The sequence below is a fragment of the Remersonia thermophila genome, chromosome 7 (genome assembly GCF_042764415.1).
Source record: "Remersonia thermophila strain ATCC 22073 chromosome 7, whole genome shotgun sequence".
Classification (NCBI taxonomy): Eukaryota; Fungi; Ascomycota; class Sordariomycetes; order Sordariales; family Chaetomiaceae; genus Remersonia; species Remersonia thermophila.
In genome coordinates, this window is record NC_092223.1 from 757143 (window position 1) to 780012 (window position 22870).

The following is a 22870-nucleotide window of genomic DNA, read 5'->3' on the forward strand; positions in this document are numbered from 1 at the left end:
GTGGTGGTGGTGGTGGTGGTGGTGGTGGTCCGAGATCGAGGTTGACAAGGGCGATGGCGCCGCAAGCGTGCCGTCGGGAAGGGTGGGAGCGGCGTGGGAGCGGCTTGTTAATGGGAGAAGGAAAGCGGGCGATGCTGCGGTGGGGGAGAAGCGTGGCGAGATTTGTTCCGACGCGTTCCCAGCAGGAGGCGCCGCAGCAGCAGAAGACGTGCTCGGCGAACTCGGGGGCCGTCGCAAGCTGGCCGAGCTTCGCTTACTTGCTAAGGAGCGGACGTCAACGCGGGCGTCAGAAAGGCCGCTGTATCTCGGACTCGACGTGTTGTTGTAAGAGGGAGGCTTTTTGGTCAGTCTGCGACGTTGCCGCTGCTGCTGCGAACTAGCGCTGGAGCTAGTCTTTGGGCTGTCCATATTTCGCGGGCACGGCCCCGAAGCGACAAGCGACTCCCGGGACAGAAACCCAGCCGGGCCCCGGTTGAAAGACGATGGAACACCTGGAGACGGGATATGCGATGGCAAGATGGCAAGCTACTCCAGGGCAGGTTCCCCTGCGACAGACCTACAAGGTTGCAGTCGACACCTCAAGAACAAAAAAAAGAGGAGGGGTGGGAAGGGAAGAAGAGGCAAAAGAACAAGAACAGAAAAAATAAAAAATAAAAACTAAAAAATGAAAAAAGTCAAACGGCCAAAACGTCGTTACACCTTTGGAAACCCAAGCAAAGGACAGTGCCTAAAACAAGGGTCGCATGTAATGGGAAAAAAAAACACAAAACGTAAAATTGCGGTTTTTCATCAAACCCCCCCCCCCCCCTTTCCCCGTTCCCGTTTCGTTTGTTCAGGCATTTTCTTCACTTGCCCTGGTCGGGTTGAGGAGGAGGAACGGACTCATGCTCAATCTTTGGTCGTTCTGCTCCTGCCCGTCCATCAACGAAGACGGTCCCCAGCCTTTGATGGCACTCACTCGGCCTCTAACAGCCAACCCTGGCACACCCCTTCCCCCCGGGAAGGTACAGGACCTTGGCGAGGTGGGTCTGTCCTGCGGACATCGCCTCGCATGATTGGCCCCTTCGCACAGTGTGGATCCCCGCGCTCAAACGACCGATTCCCAGGGTAAGGTTGCTCGGAGCACGGACACGACAAGAAGACGTTGCAGGAAAAACGAGGGCGAACGGCCGCGGGAAAACCCTGGACGAGAAAACTTTGGGCGTTTGGAGAGTGGCTAGCACGCCTCCTGTTTGCTCAAGGTAGAATTGTTACCACTACTAGTAGCTATTCCCCCTGCATGGCCTCGGCGCCCATCCCGGGGGTGGGGGCGGCTGGCTGTGTGGCGGTGGTGACGACGAACGACGGGGACGAGGGTTGGCGGGAGCCACCCCCATGGTACTTTGCCATGAGACGAAAGACCAGACGCAAAGCTGCCGTCTCCTGCGGCCCTGGACTCAGCTTGGGCCTGTGGGGATCAAAGAAACGTCTAGGTACATGGGACCTAGAATCGCTTGATGAACCTTGACAGGTCATGCAGCACCGCTGGTCCGATATCCGAGTGCCCTCTTCGCTTCATCCATGCCCCTTGGGTGTTGTTACGCTCTCGTGCCATCTGGGAACCCGAACCTGCGACATTTGGCAGGGTTCAGGAGGAGGGGGGGGGGGGCGATAACTAGCCACAAGCAACTCGCCCGTTCCCGCCCCCCCCCCCCCCCCCTCCTCCTCAGCGACGCCTGGAGCATGAAACAAGATCAGATCTTTTTTCGGGAGCGGGCGCCTGAGAAAAGCAATGCTGTCGACGTTTGTGGTATCGGCCGTCTCTGGAGGGCCGCGGTGGATGGACGCTGAGGATACGAACAGGTGGCGTCTCCCGTGATGAAGCGAACAAGCAGGTCCTGCAAGCCCTCTGGGCAAAACCCATGGCCCGGTTGTCCCGGTTGTGTCGGAGCTGGGTGATTATTTTTATCCTGGTTGTACGGGGACTCACCACCGGGACATGGAATCGTCCAAACTTCTTCTATGTACAAGGATTCGAAGGCGTTCCAGGTTGAGATGAACCACCCACCCAGGGCCCGGGATACAGATGGTGAAGAAAAATACATCTCGCCATCTCAGCCAATTCTTTCTCCCATTTCTCCCCAACCCGCCATGACGGCCATGACATGACAGCCATCCATCTCATCCCATGCATCCATCGGACGGAGGTGGACGGAAGGACACCTCGATGAGACGCGGCCTATCGGGCAGCAGCAATTAGGTGGTGGGGCTAGCCGCCGGCTTGTCGGATTGCAGGGCTAGATGTGGGGTTCAACTGGGTCCCCAGAGCGCCCGTTGTGTGGTTCGGGTTCTGGTCGCTTTCTGGCCGGGCCCGGGCGCTTGCGCGTCGCTCGCTGGCATGACGGAGGTCCAAGAGAAGGGGGGGAGGCGGCGGGCACGTCTTTTTGTTGACTGTGGCGTCAACCCGGGCATCCCGTTCAGAGAAACCTGGACGGTCTGGGGAACATGCGGGGTCTGCCACCTATTGTGTAGGGATGCGAACCTCGAATGCCATCCAGCGGTACGGACACCTGATGTATCATGTACTGAGCGGTCCAGGACACGGAAACCATCCATCGTTCCAGCTTGGAGCATCTCTTCAGATGGGCAGGCGGCGGCCCCGTTGCTCCGGCTGAAATGGTCGCAGCCCGTCCCAAAGCCACAAGAGATATGGAACCGTTGGACCGTTTCTTCATGGCACCCAGAAAATCGTCGCCCTGTCGGAGCATATCAGCCCGCCAACGGGAGAGACGGGAAAGGAGCCTTTTTCGGTTCCACCTCGCCTTCTAAGTTTATTCCTTGCCGTGTGGCGCTAGATCTGCAAGCAGCAGCGAGGTTGACGGGGCGGGATGAGGGGAAGATGTGGATGATGGTAACCTGACATCCGGATCCGGGGAGAGGGCAGAACCCCCCCCCCCCCCCCTCTTCTACCAGATGCTTTTCTTTGGCTCAGTGAGCTGCGTCCCGTCGTCCCCATCTCAGTCCGAGGCGACTGGAAACCTTCATGCCCGGACGGGGCACAGGAACCCGGCCCGAGGGTACCTGCGCTGCGCTGTGTCGGCAAGGTGTCCCCTTCGCCACCGACCACCCTGCGTCTCTCTTGGTTGGGTTGCCCACACTAGATTTCCCAGCTTGGAAACTCGATGTGCAGGCTCTCGTCTGATTTGGGCCATCGGCTTGGGGGCCGAACCCGCTGGCCATCCCATGGAAACTCATTCCCCATGCCGGGCTTTTCCCGCCGGGAAGCTCCATGGTTAGCAAATTCAACCTTTGCGCGACGGTCAACCCCCCCCCCCCCCCCTGGAGCCACGTCGAGGTTTTCCTTTCCGGAATGCCACCCCGCCTGTCAACGTCAAGCGGTTTGCCACAATGGCGTTTGCCTGTTGCCGAAATGTTATGCCGGACGTCGTCCTTCGGCCGGAAGGGAACGGTGAACCCTAACCCTTGTCCAAGGGACCCGGCTCCTGAATCGTCGCTGAGTGACCCCCGACCCCCGTTCGTCCCTAGGAACATGTCGACAAACACCTGCTGTGGAATGTGTAATGCTATGTGGTGATTCTCCTTGACGGTCCTGGTTGGGCAAGAAGATTGTTGGGACAGGGGCTCATTCACGGCATTGGGGCTCCTTGTAAACATCACTTCCCAACATATTGCGACGGGGAGATCAAAAAAAAAAGAAAAAAAGAAAAAAATACAACCTGGCTTATACATGTCTTCTCCGCCTCCCCCCGGGGCCCCGGGGGGAGGCGGAGAAGACATGGGCCAAGCCGTTGAGCAGCAGACGTTGAGCACATTACCATGATCCAAGAATCTCATAGTCAATACCAGATTGGTTTCAGACGCATACCATTGATATCTACGGTTCGCCACGTACGCCGAGCTCAAGCCCGCACGCACCTGGCCCGGAGGTACTCATAGTCCGGCATCGAGTCCCGTACCTTCTTCTCCAGCACCTTTGCGATCTCGTCTCCAAACTCGGCCCGCCACTTGACCGCCTCGGCCTCCACATCCACCGTCGGCGGCGTCAGGTCCTTGATCACCCCCCGCGATCCGACCAGCGTCCCGAGGAAGGCGCGGAACATCTCGTCGTCCGCCGGCGTCTCGGAGAACCGCTTGGCTTGCGCGTCTTCGGCCGGCCATTCGAACTGCAGCGCCGCCGGGTCCAGCCCCACCGCCTGGCAGAACCGCACCAGGGCCTTGGGGCTGTGGATGATGTCCTGGGCGTCGATGATGGCGGGCGGTGGGAAGGCGCCCTGCCCCGGCGGCGCCTGAGCGTCCGCCGCCGACGACCGCTCCGCGCACCAGTCGAACATGGCCCTGATCCACCGCAGCGACATGCCGGGCTGTCCGTCCTCGAGCATCATCTTGTCGGTCATGGGGCCCAGCTGCGCCGCCCTGCGCGACGCGCGGTAGAAGGACGGCCAGGCGAGGGCCGGGTGGCGGATCACAAAGGCGATGCGCCAGGCCGCGAGGTATTCGTCGGGGAGGACGGTGTGGTTGTTGGGCGAGAAGGTTCCTCGGCCGCCGTGGACGTACCGGTCCGGCACGGACAGCCGGAAAAAGTCCAGATCCGGCCCCCCGGCATGCCGCGGCGGATCCGTCACGTCCGGATTCGCCAGAAACATGCCGTGCTCCTTGACGAAGAGCGTCTTGCCCTCGCGCTCGGCGCGCGTGGCCAGCTCCTCGAGCTCGTCCAGCGCGGCCTGGTAGCCGTCGCGGGTCACGGCCCGCTCGGCAGCCGTCCACTGGTGGGGCGTCTTTTTGAACTCGCGCACCGGCTTGAGGAAAGGCCAGATGAAAAAGTAGCCGCCGAGGTCGTTGGTGAGCACATCGGGTCGGTTGTGAACGTTGAGGATGCGGACGAGGAGGTTGGAGGCGGTGCGCGGTGCGCTGAAGAGGAGGATACGGCGAGGGGAGGGATGGGGAGAGGGGCTTGGATCGGCAGACGGAGCCATCTTGGGAGACAACCCAGACTCTCTCCGTTTCCGGATTCGGCGAGATAGGAAGAGGTTGGGCAGGATACGTTCGCAAGGAAGAGGGAGCGGAGATACCCCCTACGGCCAGGTGCTGCCCGGCGTCGTTCGAGCTCCGGGTCTACTTATGCCTCGTGCACCCATCCAGTCCAGCACAGGTCTCGCCGCTGGATATCAGGGCGGTCACCATTGGCCTTGCTTGTCCACCTCACCGATAATCATGGTTCCCTCTTGGACGGGCGTCGGTTGGAGGATCGCCACCAGACCCCGGCAGCCTCCTGCAGCGACGCCCTCGGTCCTCGCGCGTCATGGGACGAGATCGGCGTCCTTATCGAGCCCGAAACCCGCTCAACCCCGTGGGCACCGTCCGACATGCCTATTTGAGCATGCTACAACCCGCGCAGGTCCGGGTCCAACATAGCCAGCGCAGAGGGTGCGGGCCTATGCCTTTCTCAACCTGCATGCCAGATGCGTCCAGCTGCTCCTCCATCCAAGGCGACAGCCCCTCGTTGCGGAGCTACCTAGTGAGGAGAAGCGGCCCATCTCCGAGACATTTTGCACTACGTGGACTACAGCACGCCGGCGGAAACCGGGAAACAGAGCGTGCAACGGCGGTCAGGTTGTTGGCACAGAGATGGAATTCCAGAGCAGCCACCCGTTGATCCCCGGATGAAACACTTCCAAACGACCAGCTGCGAGTCGTGGGCGGTCCGGTTGACAGAGTTGCAGCCAGGCCGCAACGTTCAGATTGAGCGGCAGCCTTTCTTTATCGACTTGGGGTGTGTTTCTCGAAAGAGAACCTTGGGAGGTTCTCTCTCCAAGTTTTGAACTCTCAAGGCCGGACGGGAGTGACGTCTTTTGTGTCGTTGACATGACCGGATCTTACCTACCTACCTGTGCATCAGAGCCCCGCCCCCGATGTCATCAAGCCGTCCAGGTGGTTCTGTGAGTGATGTCACTGGGGACGGTTTTTTTTTTTTTTTTTTTTTTTTTTTTTTTTTTTTTTTTATTCATTTTAGCTTGGTCTTGAGGTTGGCTGAGGTTGGCTTGTCCGGCGTTGCTGTTGCTACCATCGCGGGCTTTCCGATGGTTTCAGCTAACGAGAGCCGCTGAGTGGAATGGAGTAGAGGTAGGTGATCGTTGGAGCCTGTAAGTGGTATTTTCTCTGGGCATGTTTCTTTTCTGGGGTTGTTCTGGAAGTTGGAAAGTGCAATGGACAGACCGCGAGATGCTGTCATGGCCGCCTTGTAAGGCAACACCCGCTTCGGCAGTGAGACAGCCCGGGCAGGCGCCAAGACCCGCCCACCTCCCAACCTGGGAAAAATGGCTGGCGGCAGGGCTCCCGTCCCGTCCCCCGCGTCGGGAGGACCCACTCTCGAGACATTTGAGACATGGCCATCACGTTCGTTGGCCGTGAGATTGTTGATTGACTCGATGCGACCAGAGGTGATTGTCTCTGGCTGACCTGGTCGTTGAAGCCAAAGGAGGGTGGGAGCCTTACTACTAGTAACTAGCAGTACTTCTGACCACATGCATCCAGAGGCATGACCGTGCCCCTGGATGGCCTTTTTTTTGTTTATTTATTTCTACTGGATCAGTGCCCTTGGATGGCTTGTACATACTAGTACACAGTAAGTACCGAGTCCTATACGCCATGGCGCCATCGCTGCGCTGCCGTCCTCGAGGCCCGTCAGGTATTATCGCATGGACCTGAAGCTGAGGTGCTGAGGTGGTCAGGGTACCGTAATCGGGTATCGATGGATATGGATCCCTGTCCAGAACGTCCAACGACACGCGAGCAACTCCGTGGCCGGGCTCCACACTCTCGCCAATCGACCACATTTCACTTTCACACTTCCCCTGGGCGACGTTGCTCCGTCCAGACGGGATTGCTCCATTGCTCCAGTCAACTCTTGTCAACATCGGCACGGGTGCTCTCCCGCCATCGGCCTCATCGGTTTCTCGCATTCTTACAATCGTTTCTTCCCTGTATCCTGTATAATTGGTACCTTGACGTCAGCTGTACGTCCGCTTGCGGCATCTAGCTGCACCTGCTTCCTCTTCTCGCATCGCCTCTAACTCTTTTTTTTTTTTTTTCTCTCCTTCTCTGTGCTGTCTCGCGTTCTTCTGGGATTCTGACTTTTGCACCTCCCAAAAACCACAGATCATGTCGGCCAGCACGAGCGAGCCATCCGCCGCCAGCCTGCTCCGCGAGCAGCATGCCTCACACCGCGCAACCGTCGAAGACGCCGCCGACGACGACCTCCAGGCCGGCACCTCGTCGCCATCGCAGCCGGCCGCCAAACCTGCCTCGAGCCAGGCGCCGCCGCCCACCGACTCGCTCGAGCTGTTCCCGGAACTCGGCGGCTCGGCGGGCAAGTCGCCTGCCAACCTCGCCCCCGTGTGGCCCGTCAAGGCCGGCGCCAACGGCAGGTCCAACGGCGCCAGCCCCGCGGCCGGCACCCCCGACGTCTCGGCTCCCCCATCCGGCGCCGCCACCCCCCGGCTCGGGGCTTCGGCCAACCCTCCGAAGCTCAGCATCCCGAACCAGTACAGCGAGTCCTTCCTCATCAACAAGAACGAGATCCGCTCCCGCACCGAGCTGAAGCGGCCTCTCGCCGACGTCGTGCGTGACTTCAACCGCAAGTCCCGCGCCCAGATCAAGGTGCCGCCGCACGCCGACGACGTGCTCAGGATCGAGGTCACCGGTCCCAAGGGCGAGGCCACCACAAAAGCCCTCCGGGACTTTGTCTCCCTCATTGGCACCAAGGCGAAGCAGGACCACTTCATCCCCCGCTGGGCGAGGCCCCACATCATCGGCAAGGGCGGCGCCGTCATCAAGGCCATCGAGGAGAAGACGGGCGCCCGCGTCCACGTGCCCAAGGACGACGCCCAGGCCGCCGCCGATCAGGACGACGACGAGGCCGTGATCAAGGTCGTCTTCGAGGGCAACTCGCAGCAGGTCGCCTACGCCCGCGACATCGTCGATAACATCGTCAACGAGCGCGCCGGCGACGTCGAGGTCCCCGTCAAGGGCATCCCTGCCGAGTTCTACCCCTTCATCGCCGGGCCCAACAACAGCTTCCTCAACGCCCTCGAGCAGGAGAAGGACATCCGCATCCGCGTGCCGCCTGCCCAGCCCTTCTCGGCCACGCCCCCCGTGGTGCCGGGCCCGCAGGGCAGGCCCGTCTTCACGCCCGCCGAGTCCAGCTTCATCCAGCTGGCTGGCGACCGCCACGCCGTCCGTGAGGTGCGCGAGCGTCTCGAGCAGAGGGCCGCCGAGCTTCGCAACCAGCTCGTCGTGGAGCCCGTCAACATCCAGCCGGGCCGCCATCAGTTCATCATCGGCGAGCGGGGCATCTCGATGCAGCAGTTCTTCGACGAGACGCGCTGCACCATCGTGCTCCCGACCGAGGAGGATGACGACGTCAAGATCGTCGGCTTCGCCGAGGACACGGGCCTCGGCGTGGAGAAGACGGTCGCCCTGGCCATGGACATGCAGTGCTCCAACATGGACATCTCGCGGTTCCACCGCCAGGCCCCGGTCGGCGCCGCCGTCCACGCCCGCCACGTGACGCGCTACCTCCAGGACAAGGGCGAGCTGGAGCGCATCGCCAAGTCGTACAACGTGCACTTCAACACGCCCTTCTCCGAGCAGGGCGCCCTGCCGCTGGAGCTCTACTCGCGCGACGGCAAGAGCATCGTCAAGGCCCAGGCCGAGGTGAGGGCCCTGGTGGACGGTCACCCTCCGGCCCGCATCGCCACCTACGCGGTCGACCCCTTCTACCACCCGTACATCCGGAAGGAGGTTTCGCCCCATGTGCGCCAGACCTACGGCGTCCACCTCGTCGTGCCCGAGCCCTCGGAGCCCAGGGCCCCTGTGCTTCTGGTCTACGAGGGCTCCTCGGACCCGGCTTCGTTCCAGGTGGCCCGGGAGCCCCCGGCCAAGAACGCCGTCGGCGAGATGCAGAAGTCGCTCCGGGAGGCCCGCGCCTATCTTGACGAGCTGATGAGCCAGCGGGAGCCCGTGGCGTCGAACCAGATCGAGGTGCCCATCAAGTAAGTCCCCCATCCCATGCCGGCCGAGCCGCGGCCACGTCCACGGCCACGTCCACGGCCACGGCCAGGACCAGCGAATGCCGTGTCTAACGCCGTCGTGCCAGGTACCACTCGAGGCTTCAGAAGCACGTCAAGAAGGAGCAGGACAACGCTGCCCACCCGATCCGCGCCCGCATGTCCAACACGGGCGAGACGGTGTACATCCGCGGCCCCGCCTCGGTGGTCGAATGGCTCACGGCCAAGTGCCTGGAGTTCGTCGAGCAGGAGAAGCGGGACGAGAAGGAGCGCGACTTCACCCTCGAGTTCGACTTCCCCCAGAGGTTCGCCAACCACCTGATCGGCAAGGGCGGTAGCCATATCCGGGAGCTCCGCGAAAAGTTCGACGTGGACATCCAGGTCAACGACGGCAAGGTGCAGCTGAAGGGTCCCCAGGCCAAGGCCCAGGCCGCCAAGGCGCACATCACCGCCCTGGCCCGCCAGCTCGAGGACGAGGTGACGCACGTGCTCAAGATCGACCCCAAGTTCCACCGCGAGCTCATCGGCGCCCAGGGCAGCCAGATCATCAAGCTGCAGAACCGCTACAAGGTGCTCATCTTCTTCCCGCGGAACCAGAAGGGCGCCAAGGACGACGATTCGGCCAGCGGCAGCGACGCCGGCAAGCCCCGTCGCCAGCAGGCGCCCGACGAGGTCATCGTCCGCGGACCCAAGCGGGGTGCCGACGAGGCGCGGGACGAGATCCTGTCCCTTCTGCAGTACCTCAAGGACACCTCGCACACCGCCACGGTGACGGTCCAGAAGAAGCAGCTGCCGTCGCTCATCGGCTCGGGCGGCGCCGCCCTGGAGCAGCTGCGCCAGTCCACCGGCGCCCGCATCGACGTGCCGGCCCCCAAGGAGTCCGAGGAGACGCACGTCGACATCCACATCAAGGGCACCAAGGCGCAGGTGGCGGCGGCCAAGCAGATCCTCGAGGAGAAGAAGGCCATCTTCGAAGACACCGTGGTTCGCAGGATCGAGGTGCCGAGGAAGTACCACAAGGCGCTCATCGGCACGGGCGGTAAGTTTCTCATGTGCCTTGACCACCCAGCCGTCGAGGTCGAAGCTCAGCAAGCAGGATGCTAACCAACGGCCTCTAGGCGCCACCCTGCGCGACATTGTCGTCAAGGCCGGCGGCTCCGACGAGCCACGCGAGCTGTCGCGCACCATCCAGTTCCCCAAGCAGGATGCCGACGGCGACACCATCAAGGTGGAGGGCCGGACCGAGATCGTCAACAAGATCGTGGCGCAGATCGAGGCCATGGTGGCCGAGCGCGAGAGCCAAGTGACCGAGTCGGTCGACGTGCCGGTGGAGAAGCACCGGACCATCGTCGGCCGCGGCGGCGAGACCAAGCGCGGCATCGAGACCGAGTTCAAGGTCTCGGTCGACGTGCCGCGCCAGGGCAGCAACAGCACGGCCGTCAAGATCGTCGGCCAGCCCGCCGACGTCGAGAAGGCCAAGGCCCGCATCCTCGATCTCGTCAAGGAGCAGGAGGGCGAGACCCTCCAGGTGCCCCGCGCCCTCCACCACGCCGTCGCCAACAGGGGCCAGATCTTCCGCAAGCTCCGCTCCGACTTCCACGTCACCGTCGACCACGCCGGCCATGCCCTCCCGCCCAAGCCCGCGCCCCCCGCGAGCACGCGCGAGAACGGCGCCCTCCCGCTCATCACGGACGACGCCGAGGCCGCCGCCGACCTCCACTCGTGGAAGGTGGTGGACAACACGTCGGCCGCCGAGGAGGGCGACATCCCTTGGGTCCTGCGCGGCTCGCCCGAGAACGTGGCCAAGGCCAAGGCCGCCATCCAGGCGGCCATCGAGCAGGCCAAGCAGAACCCGACCACGGGCTACCTGGTGCTGCCGGACCCCAAGACGTACCGGTTCGTCATCGGCCAGGGCGGTAGCAAGGTGAACGCCATCCGTAAGCAGAGCGACTGCCGCATTACCGTGCCCCGAGAGCAGAGCCAGGACGAGGCCATCGAGGTGGTTGGCACGCGCGAGGGGGTGGAGAAGGCGAAGGAGCTGATCCTGGCGGCCGTGAGGGAGGGAATCGCTGCCAGGAAGGAGCGTGACAGCGAGAGGGAGTAAGGGCTAGCTGGGGTGGCGGGTTGGTTGGCGGTTTGATGATTGTCCTTTTTGGGTGTGAGAGCGGCCGGCCGATTTTGCGTTTTACAATGGCTGCCTGTCTGGCCCTGTCTTGCACTCTTATGCCGAGATATATATATATCATCACATTGTGTGTGTGTGAGAGAGAGAGAGAGACAGGGGGTAAAAGCTAAGGTTGATGAACGCAACGGGGGAAAAATAATACATTTACAACAAAAGAGGGGAGCTAGAAAATGGTTTACAGCAAGGGTTTGGAAACGACAACAGAATGACAAAAGATGTTGGTGTCGAGCCTGTCTGCTTTGTTTCCCATATGCAGGAGAAACGTGCTTTGTGGTATTCAAGTTGGGAGCTGGGCACTTTGATCATGGTACATGTCTCAATACCAAGCTCGCTAGCTAGATGAGAAACCAAAAGCCACCGACATCTGTCTAGACTCTATAAAAAACACCAACCGAGCTCTATCCCAAAGGCAAGAAAAAAAAAAAAAAAGAAAAACATTCCTCCCAAGAGACCGATCACGCTATGTTGAAAAAAAAAAAAAAAGAAAAATACAACGCCCCCATTTCTCCGTTCTGACGATTACTCGTTCCAGAATCCAGGGAACAGATATTCAATCCTCTTCATGGCCTCGGGATCCCGCCCCTCGGGCTTGGTCATGAACTTGACGGCGCCCTGGGCGCTGCCCTCCCAGTGCTTGGCCAGCACGAGGTCGCCGCTGTCCTGCTTGCACAGCTCGTCGAGGACGGCGCCGACGAGGTGCTTTGCGTTCTCGCTGTTGGCGCGCATGTAGCCCATGACCATGGCGACGTCGACGTCGCCGCTGTCGTGCCAGCAGTCGTAGTCGGTGGCCATGCAGATCATCTGGTAGGCGAGCTCGGCCTCGCGGGCGAGCTTGGCCTCGGGCAGGGTGCTCATGTTGATGACGCTGCCGCCGAGCAGGCGGTACATGTGGCTCTCGGCGCGGGTGCTGAACTGGGGGCCCTCCATGCACACGACGACGCCGCCGCGGTGGAGCGTCACGCCGTCGCCGCGCATGGCGTTGGCGCAGCGCTGCACCACGTCGGCGAGGCGCGCGTCGAAGGGGTCGGCGAACCCGACGTGGCCGACCACGCCGCCCTCGAAAAAGGTGAAGGGGCGGACGCCCTTGGTGCGGTCGATGATCTGGTCGGGCAGGACAAAGTCCATGGGCTTGATCTCCTCGCGCAGGGAGCCGACGGCGGAGAAGGCGATGACGGAGCGGACGCCGATGGAGCGCAGGGCGGCGATGTTGGCGCGGGACGGCACCTCGTGCGGGGCGAGCTGGTGGTGGAGGCCGTGGCGGGCGAGGAAGGCGACGGGGACGCCGGCGTGCTCAAGAATAAGAATGGGCGAGGAGGGGAGGCCCCAGGGGGTGTTGGGGGTGAGGGCTGCGACGGGGTGGTAGCCGGGCAGGGAGGAGAGGCCGGTGCCGCCGATGACGGCGATGTGGACGGGCCCTGGAAGGGAGGAAGAAGAAAAAAAAGGGAGTGGTTAGCTGAGGAGGCGCCGGGCTTTTTTTTTTTTTTTTTTTTTGGTCTTTTGTAACTTACTGTCAAAGGTCGTCGGGAGGGAGGGGATGTCGATAGTCATGGTGTAAGGAGGTGGGATTGGTTGCTCTACCACAGATGAAGGTATCTTCTACTACCTAGACCTAGGGAGGAAAAAGAGAGGGTTTTGTTGGCTTGTCTGGGTAGAGGGTAGAGGTAGAGGTGAGAGGTGAGAGGTGAGAAAGAAAGAGAGAGAGGAGGCAACGGGAGGGATTTCTTCCAAAGAAAAACAATAAAAAAACAACAAAAAAAAAGGACGAACTGGCGCGGGGGAGGGGCAGATTGGCGCGGCGGCTTAATCATTCAGCTTTATCGATTGAAGAATTTCCTGAAAGGGACGGTAACGGTGTAACGCTAGCAGGCTCTGCCATGGGAATGGTACGCAGAAATACGCACTTCCCTTGGAGCGAAGGCGCAAGAGTTGCCCCGCCATTGTATCGAGGCGGGGTCCTGAATACAGAAATTTTGGATCAGCAGGCTCACTCAGCAAGAGCCAGCTCACTCAGCAAACTACAACACTTTCAGTTTGACAGTGTAACACAACGTCCACCACAAACACAACCCCGACCACCTTTGCAGGACGCATCCTCGGCAACAGAGGTCGGCAGATCCAATCGGCTCTGGCTGAGCCGTTCCAACAGTGAACAGCTAGCTGCCTTGCCTGCCTCTTTGGGACGTGGACGGAGGACGGCGTCTGATTGATCCTCTCGGCTTTCCAAAGAGCACCTCTCATCTTCAGGCAGGACAGGGAGGGCATCCAAAAATACGTTGGCTGTCCCATGTGGATCGAGAAGGGGACGAGACGAGGAATGACGGCCGTGGACCCAAATTCAAACGCACTGCCCCCCGAGATGGCACCCCCGGCAGCCGCCGAGGGTCGCCGGGCCATGAGCATCGAAGAGCTCTGCTTCACCTCGGCCATGAGCTGCTTCGAGGGATGGCTCAAGCTCGACCCGGCCATCGGGCCCCGGACCATGGCCTACGTCACAAAGTTCATCTCGCGGACCCTCGAGAAGACGCACAACCTCAAGGATGTTCGGTGTGTGCCCCTGAAACGCTTGCTCGGTCTGCTACCCGTCCACTGACCACGCCTGCTAGGGAAACCATGTCCAAGAGCGTCGAGGTCTGGATCTGGCTCACCAGAGACTTTGCCGCCGCCATCCCCAGCTTGACCACGCGGTCCATAGGTCCTCTGTCCAGCCTCAACGACCCCGACAAGAACGTCACCCCCCTGGAGAGCACCGCCCTCATCACCAAAAACTACCCATCGCTGAAGGAGGACCTGCAGCTGCTCATCAAGCTCATGCACATCGCCCGGAACCTGCTGGTCGTGCCCGAGCCCGAGATCCCCCAAGACCTGTGTGCTGCCGCCCAGTTCGACCAGATGCTCTACCAGACCATCATCCTCTGCATCAACGTCACAAGTAAGGCTTATGACGGCGACGTCCTCGAGGAGTCGGCCCGGCTGAAGCTAGGCGAAATCACCGAGCTGTGTAGGTTGCCCCCTCCCACCGGATTATTCGACACGTCGAAGCGCCCTCCGTCCTGACCCCTCTCAGACAAGAAGCTGCTCGTGACCTGCCTCCAGCAGGCCCATAACTGGATCGCCAAGAACGACCGCAACAAGATGGCCTTTTGGTCCACCGTCATGTTCGACGACGAGGCCGTGGCCGACGAGCAGGAAGCCAACGGCTACGGCGAGCTACGGCCCGACGTTGCCAAGGCCGAGATCCAGAACTGGTTCGAGCGAAACTCGCGCTTCTGCGACAAGGCTCGCCAGCTGCTCAGGGACTACGAGGCCAACGTCGCCGCCAAAGGCCTCCCGCCGGGCCACCTGCCTTGCATCTCTCCCCTGGCCTGGAACTGGTTGCCGGACGGCGCTTCCCGGGTCCGTGCCGACGACGCCACCGACGATTCCAAGATCACCCCGCAGTGGAACGAGGACGAGCCCGACAAGTTCGAGCAGGACAGGGCGTACGGCCGCGTCTCGAGGGAGATCGACACGTGGTGGCTAAAGATTCGGGATCCCAACTACGAGGAGTGGGTCGTGCCCATGCCCTCGGTCGAGTTCGCCCAGCAGCGGACCGAAAACTGCAAGGCGAACTTGGTCAACCGCTACGTCCATTCGTATCGATCTGCCGAGCACGAGGGCTCCGTCCACTCGGCCGAGGGCGCCTCGGCCCAGGGCGGGGCTGCCGACGACGGCAAGGACGGCGGGCATTACGTCCATGACTACAACGACGACATGATCGAGGAGGAAGACATGGACGATGACGACTCGTACGGCGAAGGCCCCATGAACGGCCTGCTCACCGAGGTGCCCAACATCCTCGACCCCAAGCAGATCGAGGCCCTGCACATGATCGTCAAGTCGTGCATCCTCGACAACGCCGGCTTGGCCCTGACCAGGGCGGGCGAGAACCTCCAGAAGACGCGGTGCAGGATGTTCCTGGCCATGGAGTGCGGCCGCAGCCTGCTGCGCGAGATCCTCGTCTTCATCGCCGTCTGGGAGAAGACGGAGCAGTCGCTCATCTTCCAGCTCACCACCCAGATCGTCGAGGCCATCCACCACAGCGCCCTGATCCCCTACGCCTGGCAGTCGCTGCGCATCCCCAAGGACATCATCTCGCCCGCCCAAACCGTCCTGCTCAGGCTGGTCAACAACATGTTGCGCCTTCGGAGCAACGACCCCGCCCCGCCCGAGTCCAGGGAGCACCTGTCCGACGTCAAGCTGCTGCACTTCCTCCTCATCCAGTTCCGCAGCCGCGTCGTGCCCGAGTGCGCCGCTCTGATGCACCTGCAGGCCCAGGTCCGCCAGAAGCTCTGCGACCCGGCCGACTTCCCCGTCGACAGCTGGGACATGGAGCGCGCCAAGGACGGCATCCAGCAGTTCCTCGAGCTGCTGACCACCGTCATCGAGTTCCCCGAGACCCGAAAGTACCTCATCGAGTGGGAGGTTGTCTACGAGCTGCTCGCGCTCTTAAAGGGCCTCGAGGCCGGCGTGCCCAAGAAGCCCATGGTCGACCCGCCGAGCCGCTCCGGCGGCGGCCGCCCCGCCTCCCACCACCACCAGCAGTACCCGGACGACCCGGACGCCGGCTACGACTCGGAGGACCACCCGCTCGCGCAATCCCAACCCCTCGAAGAGCCCGCTCACAAGTACCCCTGGGCCGGCATCAAGTGCCAGATTCTGCACATTTTGGCTGGCCTCCTCCAGCCGCCGCCCGGACGCAGCAGCCCTGGCAACCCGGAGGTGCAGCGCCAGATCCTGCGCCACAACGGTCTCATCAGCCTGCTCAACTGCTGCGTCTACGACGACTACAACCGCTACGCCCGCGAGCGCGTCCAGATTTGTCTCAAGTGGCTCATGGACGGGTCGGAGGAGGCCAACAAGTACCTACGAGAGCTCATCCCCACCTCGCCCCCGCCGAACCTCCGCCCTGCCACCGCCCCAGCGGGATCCTCCTCCTCCTCCTCCTCCTCCTCGCAGCAGCCGGCTGTTACCTCGCTCAGGATCGACGGCGTGCCAGGCGAGGTCAAGGTCCGCCTGCGCGCGCCGGACGAGGCGGTGCCGGGCAAGGCGACGGCCGCCACCCTCTCCGGCGCCGGCGGCAGCGGCGGTCCAGAATCAGGACCGGCCCCTCCGCCACCGCCCCGCACCAGCCGCCCCGAGGAGTTGCTGCGCGATATCATCACGTTGGCGGACGAGGCGGCGAGGCTGGCGATGGGAGGGTCGAGCTCCAGGAAGCTGGATGCGGACGAGACGGAGGAGGAAGGGGACGAGGAGGAGGAGAGGAGGAGGAAGAACTTGGAGGAGGATTTCATGTAGAGAGGGACAAAACGAAGCACGGATGCATGCATGGTTGTGAATTTGGGTTTGACTGCTGTTGTTGGCGGCATGGCATGGTTGGCGTTTTGATACCTACGGTACAGATATGGTGGCAAGGTGGGATAAGAGATTGTTAGGACCACAGTTTCGATCACCATGTCCGTTTACGTTCACCGATCCAGTGTACAACGACACGTCACGGATGGCATCGTGGAGCAGGGCGGCGACCAGCAATGAGGCGAACTGGCTGACCCTCCTGGACTCCCGCTGTCCAACCCTTTCCTGGTACTTGAACCGACCAACAACTCGGGACCCAGCCTATCCACCCCCCCTTCCTCTCGGTATTTGAACTGTCCAAGCCCCTCAGGACTCGAGCTGACCAGCTCCAACATCGAAGGTTCGGAAAGGTTATTCATGGGCTGTGTGTGGTCAGCTCAAGCACCTTCCCGGAGCTGGGGCACCCCAAGCACGGACCGGGCCAGAAAAGTGACGTCGGCCGGCTGGCGGACTCGGCGGTGCGTTTGAGTCTTGCGTTCCGAGAAAGACGTGAAAGGACATCTAGCCAGCCAGCCGCAACTCGTAGGATGGAACTTGGATCAAACACCAAGAACCCAGCCGATTCCAGATTGACGACGCCTAGGGGTACAGTAGAGATGGGTAGGTAGGTAGGTAGGTAGGTAGGTAGGTAGGTAGGTAGGTAGGCAAAGAAAGGTATCTGCTTACTTGGATTATACCAAAAAAAAAAAAAAAAAAAAAAAAAAAAAAAAAAAAAAGAAATCAGTTTCCAGTGTCATCATCCATCGCCATGCATGCGCCCATCCCCCAATGTCTCTGAGAACAACCCACCACAGCGCCGAACGCAAATGAAATAATAGAAAAAAAATGGAACAGGAACAAACAAACATGCAAACCTGTCATGATCGGAGGAAGTACCTTCTTCCATCATCTCTCATCTCTCATCCCTCAACCCCCTCCCCTACTACCCTCATCCATCCTACCCGACGACCCTTCTCTCTCGCTTCACCACCACACCACACCACACCACACCACCCCGTCTGCCCCCCCGCTTCAATCCTCCCCACGAGAAAAGAAAAAGAAAAAGCACAAGTTTACATCAAAAGATACAAAGCCCTCACGGCCTTCTCCACGACCGCCACATGCCAAGGCCTCACATCCGTCTCCTTCTCCACGACCCCTCTCGCCCTCGCCAGCGTCCCCAGGCCCCGAAAGTACGTCAGCATCTCCCTCAGCAGCGCGTCGTACACCGTCGACGACGCCACAACCCTCACCATCCCCGTCCCCGGAACTCCGCTGCTGACGCTGACGCCGACGCCGCCGCCGCCGCTACCGCTACCGCCAGCGGCACCGGCACCACCGTTGCCGCCAGCACCACCGCCGCCACCAACACCACCAACACCGCCGCCGCCTGGCCCATTCGAGGCGACCATGGCACCCCCGCGGCTCCGGGCAACGCGCCGCCGCCGCCGCCGGGCACCGCGGCGGGCCCAACAACGCCGGCGGCCCCTGGTAGGGAGACCGCGCCCGTGTCGCCGTAGATGACGTTGACCTCCATCGCCACGGGGCAGTCGTCCTGCCGTGGCCCCGCGCGCTTGACGAGGTAGCCGCTCGCGAGGGCCGGGTTGAGGTCGGTCAAGGAGGGGGAGTTGTTGAGGCGGTGCGAGACGACCACGCCCCAGGTGGTTTCGGTCGTGTCGACGATGGTGGTGTCGCCGTTGGAGTCGAGCAGGTCGGGGGGGTTGCTGGACGATGTCATGAGTTGCTGCTGAGGTTGAGATTGGGAGGGGGGTTGCGAGGAGGAGGAGGAGTCGGCGGGGGTGGTGGCGCCGCCGCCCATGGACGGGGTGGGCGCGTTGGCGTGAGGGGTGGGCGGGTTGTTGGCGGACTGGTCCGGGGAGAGGACCGAGAAGGGCTGCGGGGTGGAGGCGGGGGTGCCGTAGAACACGGCGGGCGCCGAATCGGGGATGGCGGGCGGGAGCGGGACGAGCTGGAGGGACGGGTCCGAGTCGACGGTGAGGAGGACGAGCGACATGAGGGCGCGCGTCTCTTGCTGCGCCAGGCTCGTCCAGCACTCGGCTTCGTACTGCTCCATGGGCCCGGACTTGGCCACGACGACGCGCCAGTGGACCTTGCACGTCGAGACGAGCTCGTACGTCGTCTCCCAGATCTCGTGGATGACCTCGGCCATGGTGCGCGACATGGGCCGGCCTCGCCGGCCGAGGCAGTACGAGGCCATCGACTGGCTGCTGCCGCGGTTGTCGGTCCAGGCGGCCGAGACCCAGCGCTCGTCGACGCTCCGCGCGTAGGCGACGTGGATGTACGAGTTCTCGCGCAGGAGGCTGGGCGACGGGCTGGCGACGAGCTTGAAGTCGATGCCTCTCGGCAGGGCCTTCTCGAGCATGACGGCCGGGGACGGCATGGGCCCGCCGAACAGGGTGCACCGATCGTACGTCTCGAGGCAGAGCCGGGCGCACTCGGAGGGCGACAGGACGACGAGGGACGTGTCCGAGGCGACCGAGTCGAGCGGCACCAGCTGAAGCGCCAGCTCGTTGGAGACGGCCTTTTTCCGGTCCGCCATGCACCGCTTGTAGTGTTCAAACAGCTCCTGGAACGCCGAGCAGCCGTCCACGACGGAGCTGGGGTTCTCGGGGGCGTAGGCGAAGTAGACGACAAAGTTCTTCTCCGCCGCGGACAGCCCGGCGAGGGCCTTGGCGAGGCCGGCCATGTGCTCCGTGTAGGCGGAGCGATTCGCCCCGAGGCCGAGCCCCGGGGAGGCCGCGTCGTGATCCGTCGGCAGCACGGCGACGCCGTCCGCGACGGGGTGGCTGGCCACGGACAGCCTCTCGAAGGCGCCCAGCCGCATGGACTCGTAGGTGCTCTGAACCCGATCCAGGAAGGCCGCGGCGTCGTCCCGGATCCCTTCGATCGGCGGCACGACGCACACGGCGACGACGTTCTTGGGCCCCTTCGCCGGGCCGAGGCCGAGGGTGTCCCAGAAGCCGACGGCCGACGGCAGCACCGAGAGCTGGCTGTCGTTGCGGCGCAGCTCGACGTGGGGCGTGGGGATCGGGAAGATGTTGGGCTTTGGATAGTCGGCCGGCCTCAGCTGGGCGCGGCCGTGGGGCTGGCCGAGCAAGGGCACGTCTTGGACTTCGGTGAAGCGCCGGAGCTTGCAGCGCGAGGCGCCCTCCAAGGACCTCGGGAGGCAGCTCTGCAGGCCGCGCACCGAGTAGCGAACGGCGTGCACCAAGCTCCTCCGCAGGTCCTGCACCTCCGACGTGGGCCGGCTGGGGGCCAGCTTGAGGACGCCGCAAGCCGCCTGCTCGGCGAGGATCTGCGCCACCGTGATGAAGTCGTCGTCGGACACCGAGATGCGCAGCGGCACGGGCTCGGGGTCCGCAAAGTACTTGGAGATGGAGAACTCGGGGAGCTCGGACGCCGACAGGTGGGCCAGCTCGTTGGTGGTGTAGGCCGGCGAGTCCACCGACATGTTGTCCAGATCCCTCATCGAGGCGGCCATGGACATGACGTCGTCCTCGAGGCGCCGCCGCACCGCGCTCGACTTGGCCGGGGACGACGCGACGCGGCCCGCTGGGCCCGTCTCGTCCTCGTCCGACGACGCGGAGCTGCTGTCGCCCGAGTCGGATGGCGCGTCGTCCTGATGCGACATGTGGCGCGCGGCGCCGCCGGCCAGCCTGGCCAGGATGGTGCCGATGTCCGGGGGCAGCTCCCGGAGATTCCGGCGCTGTCTCGAGGATCCCAGGAGGCAGCCGGTGGTGAAGGGGCTCCCGGGTTGCGGCGTCCGATTCGCGTCGCTCTTGGCGGCCGCCGACCGATAATCAAACAGGCCCTTGTACGCGTACTTTCGGCTCGCCATGGACCAGGCGGGGTCGACCTCGACCCTGTCAAAGATGCTGGGGCGGCGTCCGCCCTGGCTCGCTGCGCTGGCCGGGGGGGACGCGGGCCGGATCGAGGCCCGGACCCGCTTGAAGACGGTCTCGGGGTTGAACGGGCTTGGTTGCCGCTTGTGCCCGATGGCGGCATTACGATGGACAGCCTCGGCATTCGTCGTCTGTCGCCGGCTCTCCTCGGCGAGGGTGCTACGTGCGTGTCGCAGCTCGGGCTTGGCGAACGGCAGCCCGGCGGGCTGCGCTTGCGCGGAAGGCTCGGCGGCGTTCGCCACGGGCTGGGCAGGCTGGTCGCGCGCGTGGCGGGCGGCAGCGTCCTCCTGGAGGCGGTTTGCCGAAGGGTCCGTCTCCGGGGGGTCCGAGACGTCCATGGGTTCTTCCGGGCCTGGCTGCTCGTCAAAGAAGTTGAAATCGGCATCCGTGAGCTCGTTGCCCTCGAACATATCCTCGCCAAGGTCGCCAAAGAGGTTTTCCTCGTGGAACGCGGCCGCGGCGTGTTCGTGCTTGGGCTCTGCCGCCTCGCCGCCGCTGCTGAAGCCCTCCAAGTCCATGCCGCCGGCGTCGCTTTGGGGCGCCGCGCGCTGAGCCTCTCCCGATGCGCTCGCGCCGGCGTGTCCGGGCGGGCTCTGGGCGGCACCGCCATCCACGGACGGCGTCACTCCCGGCATCCCATCGGGAGGCGTCGGATACATGATTCCCGGGGCCGATGCCGGGGCTCCTGCTGCCGCCGGCGTTGCCGCCGGCGTTGCCGCCGGCGCTGGCGCTGCCGCTGCCGAGCCCCGCCAGGTGGCGATGGGCGAGCAGCCGTTCACCTGGGGCGGGTGGGTTCTGGGATGCTCCGCCTCGGCCTCCCTTTCCTTTTTCTTGCGGGCGATGGCGTCCTCTCGCTCCGAGGACCCCTGGCACCACAGCTTGGCCCGGTTCAGCGGATCCAGCGTGTCGGACCCCGCTCCGGGCAGGGCCTTGTCCGGCGGCAGGTCCAGGCCGGGGCCGATCTTGGGCTTCCGGAAGCAGAGGACGGCCGGCCACGGCGCGGTGAGCCCGGAACCGGCCAGGGGGGTCCGCCTCCCGTCGGCGCGCTGCTCGTAGGGTTTCCTCTGGAAGAAGTGGACGTTCAACCAGGAGCAGCCGTCCAGCAGCGAGGGCGACATGCCGCGCATCTGGAACAGCCTCAAGCACATCATCTTCCACTGCAGGAACCGGTCGTTGTGCTCGGACCGCAGGCGGCCCACCTGGGCGTCGGGGGATTGCCCGAAGGCGCCGTCGGCGGCCAGCTGGTTCTCGGTATCGACGACGCCCTGCAGATGCCCGAAGGTGCCGAACGGGGCGGCGAGGACGGTGGGGCCGGCGTGGAGCAGGCTCGACCGCAAGACGTCGTCCGACGACACCAAGCCCTGGAGGGCCGAGACGTGGAGGGAGACGACGAGGGAGCCGGTGGTGGTCAGGTAGACGCGGAAGGTGGCGAGGGCCGAGGCCCGCGGGGCCTGGTTCCAGTCGGCGTCGCCCGGGTTGAAGGCGTGCTGGGGGAGGAGGACGGTGCGGTGGTTGAGCAGGATGGCGCCGACGGCGCGGCAGAAGTGGGCGGTCAGGGACGACAGAACGGCCGTGATGAAGAACTCGTGGATCTCCTTGGCGGGCACCGAGCTGTAGCCCTTGTGCTCGACGGCGGGCATGGAGGCGACCTTGCCCTCAACGACGACGGGGGTGGGGGGGAAGCCGAAGGCGTGGGCCCGCATGTCGAGGCCCGAGCCGGTCGACGAGGAGCTGTTGGGGGTCGAGATGTGATTGGCGACGGAGGGGCGGTTCTTCAGGAGCCCGACGAAATCCAGGTTCCCGTCGCTGACGAGGCCGAGGGGGTAGCCGCACACCTCCATCCGCGCGTGCAGGCCGATGCGCTCGGGCAGGCCGGGGCCGGCGTTGTCGCTGGTGGTGAGGTAGAAGCACCATATGCCGTAGCGCACGGAATCCATGTAGACCAGGTGGCCATCGCTGCGGAGGGCGTCCTCGACATCGGACGCGTTGAAGGTGTAGGCCGAGGATTGCGAGGCGATGGGCTCGTAGATTCGGAACGAGATGGCGGAGAGATTGTCCTGCGCGGGGACGCCGCCGGGGGTGGTTAGCAGAGAGGGGGACAGACAAGCGAGGGAGGCCCGCGGATCCTACTATTAAGAGCGTGTTGGTTTCGTAATCTCCGGCGTCCATGTCGGACGAGATGCCGTGCTAGGCGTTGGCGTGAGGAGGAGAGGGGGAGGCGAGGGGAGGGGAGGGGAGGGGAGAGAGAAGCTCAATCCGCCTTCATCCACCGGGGGGACAAATCAACGGGCGCGGTCTGATCGGGGGTTGAAGCATAGGGACGGAAA

The 22870-nt window shown here is 63.2% G+C and overlaps 5 protein-coding genes across 5 annotated transcripts; 2 read left to right on the plus strand and 3 right to left on the minus strand.

Annotated features, from left to right (window-relative positions):
• Nucleotides 1–3899: 3899 nt before the first annotated feature.
• Nucleotides 3900–4973, minus strand: VTJ83DRAFT_7180 (uncharacterized protein; the record flags this gene model as incomplete). The annotated part of the gene is made up of 1 exon (XM_071013974.1): nt 3900–4973. One exon carries the CDS (start codon nt 4971–4973, stop codon nt 3900–3902), a length of 1074 nt encoding a protein of 357 aa, XP_070863397.1.
• Nucleotides 4974–7158: 2185 nt separating this feature from the next.
• On the plus strand, nt 7159–11169 carry VTJ83DRAFT_7181 (uncharacterized protein; the record flags this gene model as incomplete). Its single annotated transcript, XM_071013975.1, has 3 exons — nt 7159–9050; nt 9155–10104; nt 10184–11169. The coding sequence occupies 3 exons, from the start codon at nt 7159–7161 to the stop codon at nt 11167–11169; spliced, it is 3828 nt and encodes a 1275-aa protein (XP_070863398.1).
• A 600-nt stretch (nt 11170–11769) lies between these two features.
• VTJ83DRAFT_7182 (uncharacterized protein) lies at nt 11770–12798 on the minus strand (the record flags this gene model as incomplete). The annotated part of the gene is made up of 2 exons (XM_071013976.1): nt 11770–12665; nt 12759–12798. 2 exons carry the CDS (start codon nt 12796–12798, stop codon nt 11770–11772), a joined length of 936 nt encoding a protein of 311 aa, XP_070863399.1.
• A 736-nt stretch (nt 12799–13534) lies between these two features.
• VTJ83DRAFT_7183 (uncharacterized protein) lies at nt 13535–16584 on the plus strand (the record flags this gene model as incomplete). Its single annotated transcript, XM_071013977.1, has 3 exons — nt 13535–13794; nt 13854–14248; nt 14315–16584. 3 exons carry the CDS (start codon nt 13535–13537, stop codon nt 16582–16584), a joined length of 2925 nt encoding a protein of 974 aa, XP_070863400.1.
• A 1109-nt stretch (nt 16585–17693) lies between these two features.
• Nucleotides 17694–22712, minus strand: VTJ83DRAFT_7184 (uncharacterized protein; the record flags this gene model as incomplete). The annotated part of the gene is made up of 3 exons (XM_071013978.1): nt 17694–17934; nt 18000–22600; nt 22674–22712. 3 exons carry the CDS (start codon nt 22710–22712, stop codon nt 17694–17696), a joined length of 4881 nt encoding a protein of 1626 aa, XP_070863401.1.
• Between the last annotated feature and the right edge of the window lie 158 nt (nt 22713–22870).